The following is a 5,749-nucleotide window of genomic DNA, read 5'->3' as shown; positions in this document are numbered from 1 at the left end:
TGAGACAGAGTCTCAAGCTGTCACCCTGGGTAGAGGGCCATGCCATCATAGCTCACAGCAACCTCCAACTCTTGGGCATAAGCAATCCTCTTGCCTCAGTTTTTCTATTTTTAATAGAGACAGGGGTCTTGCTTTTTGCTCAGGCTGCTCTTGAACTTGTGAGCTCAAGCTATCCACCCATCTCGGCCTCCCAGAGTGCTAGGATTACAGGTGTAAGCCACCACACCCAGCCAGCTGTGGATTTTTCATATAAGGCTTTTATTATGTTTCCTTCTTCTCCTAGATTATTGAGTGAACTGTTAGTAATTTCAGGCCTAATTAACCCCCACTTGAAGCCCCCTAACTTCTTTTCATTTGCACTTTGTTATTCATTAGTACTTCCACTACATACAGGTTGAAACACATGAAACACACATTAGTTTTTCCACTTTTTACCGATTGGTAAGAAAAGATTCAGGGAGGGAAAAGATATCAATTATCAAGTAATTGATAAAGTTAGATTTTTAAAAAATTTTCTATTTGTTTTCAAATTTTCATGATACCCTTAATGTCCAGTTAACTAAGAACTATAACAATAAGGGACTCTCTATATTGGAGTATGAATAATTCTAACATTTACATTGGCAGGACTGACAGCAAGTGTCTACCCACAATTATCTCTTGCTCTGATATTTCCTTAAGGTTCTCACATTCCGAATTGGAAATCACCCAGGTGTCCTGAATCCTTGTCCAGCTATAGAGGTTGTGCAGGTGCACTTCTTATGTGCCCATCCTGCCAGTATGTCAGTAACCCCGGTATACAAGGTACCAGCTGGTGCCCAGCCATGTCCTCTGCCACAGCACAACAAACAACTGGTAAGTTCAGAATATGTTTCAAACTAACTTGGCACTTTTGTCTTCCATGCATCAGAGATAAAAAGTCTGAAATGTAGCTTTTTTTTTTGTTTTGGGTTCTGTTTTGTTTTGTTTTTTGAGACACAGTCTCAAGCTTTTGCCCTGGATAGAGTGCTCTGGCATCACAGCTCACAACAATCTCCAACTCTTGGGCTTAAGCAATTCTTTTGTGTCAGCCTCCCAAGTAGCTGGGACTACAGGCGCCCACCACAACACCCAGCTAATTTTGTTGTTGTTGTTGTCGTTGTTGCAGTTGTTATTGTTGTTTTAGCTGGCCAAGGCTCGAACCTGCCAGCCTCCATGTATGTGGGCAGCACCCTACCCACTGAGCTATGGGCGCCACCAATAGCTTTTCTTTTATTAAAGTTAAGGGAACTGGTTTATTTGTTATTCATTCTCTGATAGTGTCTAAGAAAAGGTAATTACAGTAGAATAGAAATGGCTAAAAAAAAAAAAAAAAGAATAGAATTGGCCACACGGAGTAACATGACTTTGTTTACTGTACTTAGGTACATGGCCTATGATTATGAATAGACAATTGAAATCTCTCTACATAACTTCCAAATGGTTTTGCTAAAATCCTTCCTGACCAAAATTTTATTAGCATTGCCAATAAGTAATAAAAATCTATCTCTTCTCCAAACCTACCATGATGAATAGTATAAACAATAACATACCTACTAAGTAGACAACAGGGAGTGAAGAATTAATGAGTTATCTAACCTAGGAACCAGAACATCAGACTACATGATAAATGCCATTGACTATGATTTCAAGCATGGGAGGATAGAAGTCATTACTTAGCCTGTGCAGAAAAAAAAATTAATTATTTGTAGGAGATGCCAACATCACAGCAAGATGATCTGCAGCTGAGGCATGGACCTCGGGCCATTCCTCCACAGGAGCTCCTTGTGGAAGAAGAGCCCGTGCCCTCAGCAAGTAGTCATTGTTAATTTCTCCCCTCACCTGTGTTGTTCTGGTTCAATAAAAGGCTGGTGCGGAAGTTGCTCGGGGCTACCCGGAAAGTAAGGGCTAGCCCGCCTTCCACAAGCTTGTACTTCTAATCCGCTTCTCACCTGGTTCCTTCCTGCACTAACCAAGACCAGGGCCACAGGAGCCCGACGGGTCGCGACAATTATTCCCATTTTACACATGAGAACATTGAGGCCAGGAGTTGAGTAAATTTTCCAGAGTCAAAAGCTAAAGAAAGTAGCACATTCTGTCTGACTCCAAAGTATGTATTATTAATTTTATGCCATACTATCTTATATTATAAAGGAACAGCAGAATGAGATGTTACAGGTTGGGAACTCATGTTTCTCAGAATCAAATTTCATATTAAAATTTTTTGGGGGGAGGGACAGCACCTGTGGCTCAGTGAGTAGGGTGATGGCCCCATATACCGAGGGTGGCGGGTTCAAACCTGGCCTCTGCCAAACTGCAACAAAAAAATAGCCAGGCATTGTGGTGGGCACCTATAGTCCCAGCTACTCAGGAGGCTGAGGCAAGAGAATCACCTAAGCCCAATCACCTAAGAGCTGGAGGTTGCTGTGAGCTGTGACTCCACAGCACTCTACTGAGGGCAGCAAAGTGACACTGTCTCTAAAAAAGAAAAAAAAATATTTTTTTTGGCTCAGCACCTATGCTCAGTGGTTATTTCTTCAAATACTCAACTTGAGACAGTTTATTAATAATTTCATGGGCTGGTCCTCAGCCCACCCATGGCCTGGTCCTCAGCCCACCCATGGCCTCAGCATCCCTGTGTGGGTGTCAAGATTAGGGCACCTTCCCATCATTTTTTTTTTTTGAGACAGACCCTCAAGCTGTCCCCCTGGGTAGAGTACTATGGCTTCACTGCTCACAGCAACCTCCAACTCCTGGGCTCAAGGGAGTCTCCTGCCTCTGCTTCCCAAGTAGCTGGGACCACAGGCGCCCGCCACAACGCCCGGCTATTTTTTGGTTGCAGCCATTATTGTTGTTTGGCGGGTCCAGGCTGGATTCGAACCTGCCACCCTAGGTGTATGTGGCTGGCGCCTCAGCCGTTTGAGCCGCAGGCGCCGAGCCCATTTTTTTGTTTTTGAGACAGAGTCTCACTATGTCACCCTAGGTAGAGTGCTGTGGCGTCACAACTCACAACAACCTCAAACTCTTGGGCTTAAGTGATTCTTTTCCCTCAGCTTCCCAAGGAGCTGGAACTTCATGTAGGTGCCCGCCACAACACCCGGTATTTTTTTGTTGCAGTTGTCACTATCGTTTAGTTGGTCTGGGCCGGGCTCAAATCTACCAGCCTTGGTGCATGTGGCCTGCCTGCACCATAACCACTGTGCTATGGGCGCTGAGCCTATAAGAGTTTTTCTTTTTTCTTTTTTTTTTTTTTTGTAGAGACAGAGTTTCACTTTATCGCCCTCGGTAGAGTGCCATGGCGTCACACAGCTCACAGCAACCTGGACTTAGGTGATTCTCTTGCCTCAACCTCCAACTACAGGCGCCCGCCACAATGCCTGGCTATTTTTCTGTTGCAGTTTGGTCAGGGCTGGGTTTGAACCTGCTACCCTCAGTATATAGAGCTGGTGCCTTACCCGTACTGAGCCATACGCACCACCCTATTCCTGCATTTCTTCCTTCTTTTGTGTTAGATATTTCCTAGTGTACTGTTTTAATCCTCTTGTTCTTCATTCTACTATATTATTTTTGTGTATAAGAGATATTTTATATAGTCATTTCTGTTTACCACTGAAACTTGGGAATTCAAAATTGTAGTAACATCTTGGGTCAGACTCAGTGGCTCATATCTATAATCCCAATACTTTAGAAGGCCAAGTAGGTGGATCATTTAAGGCCAACAGTTCAAGACCAGCCTGGGCAACATAGCAAGAACCCATATGTACAAAAAGTAGAAAAATTAGCTGAGCACTGGGGGCACGTGCCTGTAGTCAGCTACTTAGGAGCTTAAGCCAGGAGGATCACGGGAGCCTGGGAGTCAGAGAATGCAGTGAGCTGTGATTGTACTACTGCACTTCATTCTGGGGAACAGAGGAAGACCCTGCCTTTATTTTTTTTATATATACATATATATTTTTTGAGACAGATTCTCACTATGTTGCCCTTGGTAGAGTGTCGTGGCATCACAGTTCACAGCAACCTCAAACTCTTGGGCTTAAGCAATTCTCTTGCCTAAACCTCCCAAGTAGCTAGGACTACAAGCTCCCTCCACAATGCCTGGCTATTTTTTTGTTGCAGTTGTTTAGTTGGCCCAGGCCAGTTCGAACCCACCACCCTCGGTGTATGTGGCTGGTGCTGTTGGCGCTGTAACCAGTATGCTACAGGCGCCGAGACAAGACCCCTGTCTTTAAAAAAAAAAAAAAAAAAGGCAGGTACAGGGGCTCATTCCTGTAATCCCAGCACTCTGAAAGACCAAGGTGGTTGGATCCCTTGAGCTCAAGAGTTTGCAACCAGCAAGAGGGAGACCCCATCTCTACTAAAAGAAGAAAAAAACAGAAGTTCCAGCTACTCAGGAGTCTGAGGCAAAAGAATCACTTGAGCCCAAGACTTTGAGGTGGCTGTGAGGTATGATGCCATAGCATTCTAGGGAACAAAGTGAGACTCTGTCTCAAAAAAAAAAAAGAAAAAGAAAAAATGCTCGAAGTTGGCGGGTTCAAACCCGGCCCAGGCCAGCTAAACAACAATGATGACAACCTCAACAAAAAATAGCTGGGCATTGGGGCAGCGCCAGTAACTGGGACTACAGATGCCCACCACAACGCCTGGCTATTTTTTGAGTAGGGTGCCGGCCCCATATGCCAAGGGTGGTGGGTTTGACCTCAGCCCTGGCCAAACTGCAACAAAAAAATAGCCAGGTATTGTGGTGGGCACCTGTAGTCCCAGCTACTCAGGCGGCAGAGGCAAGAGTATCACCTAAGCCCAAGAGCTGGAGGTTGCTATAATCATGGCACTCTATCAAGGGGGACAAAGCGAGACTCTGTCTCTAAAAAAAAAAAAAAAATAGCTGAGCACTGTGGCGGGTTCCTGTAGTCCCAGCTACTTGGGAGGCTAAGGCAAGAGAATCACTTAAACCCAAGAGTTTGAGGTTGCTGTGAGCTGTGGTGCCACAGCTCTTTACCGAGGGTGATATAGTGGGACTGTCTCAAAAAAAAAAAAAGCCAGCAACAAACAAATTAACATTCTTGTCTATGAGCTTCTTGTAAACACCAGAAGAGGTTCCAGCCTTTGCTTCTTCTGTGCTTTTTCCGTATGAACCTTAGCGAGCCAGCTGCCATTCAGTCTCACTCAGGTTTTGTTACTGCTCACAATTTCACTTGAGAAGACCAAGTCCTCAAGTATCTCATCATGCATAAGTATCAGAATGTGGCTCATAAGATGTTTTTGCTTATTTTTTGTATGGATTTTTTGAGTTAGCATGGGCATTATGCTCCTCTCATAAATAAAGACTGCATGCTTTCCACTGAAGGTTTCTCCAATTCATGCACTGCCTATACTTAGATTTTCTGGAAAGATTTCGGTTGAGGAACAGAAACAAAGATTATGAAAGCTTTCTGACCACCACAAAGTTCAGTTTCCTTGGCTGCTCTTATATTCAGCTCCCTTAGCTGAGAGTTTATTTCCAGTTTAAAGAAGAACCTGAGAAGCTGGGTACGATGGTGCATATCTATAGTCCCAGCTACTTGGGAGGCTGAGGTGGGAAACACAGTGTTTAAGGCCAGCTTGGGAAATACAGGAAGACTCCTGTCTGTAAAAAAATTTTAAATGTGTGGGGTGGTGCCTGTGGCTCAAAGGAGTAAGGCACCGGCCATATATGATGGAGATGGTGGGTTCAAACCCAGCCCCAGCCAAAAAC

The 5,749-nt window shown here is 44.4% G+C and overlaps 1 protein-coding gene across 1 annotated transcript in view; it reads left to right on the top strand.

The window, feature by feature from the left end:
• Positions 1 to 5,749, top strand: part of NUP210L (nucleoporin 210 like) — a 147,392-nt gene that overhangs the window by 78,382 nt on the left and 63,261 nt on the right. The window contains 1 exon segment of the mRNA XM_023508329.1: positions 682 to 855. Within this exon segment, the coding sequence (XP_023364097.1) occupies positions 682 to 855 (174 nt within the window).

The sequence above is a fragment of the Otolemur garnettii genome, unplaced genomic scaffold (assembly GCF_000181295.1).
Source record: "Otolemur garnettii isolate 467f Iridium unplaced genomic scaffold, OtoGar3 scaffold00244, whole genome shotgun sequence".
NCBI lineage: Eukaryota > Metazoa > Chordata > Mammalia > Primates > Galagidae > Otolemur > Otolemur garnettii.
Note: the sequence above shows the minus strand (reverse complement) of the source record. Positions and strands in the feature narration are given on the sequence as shown.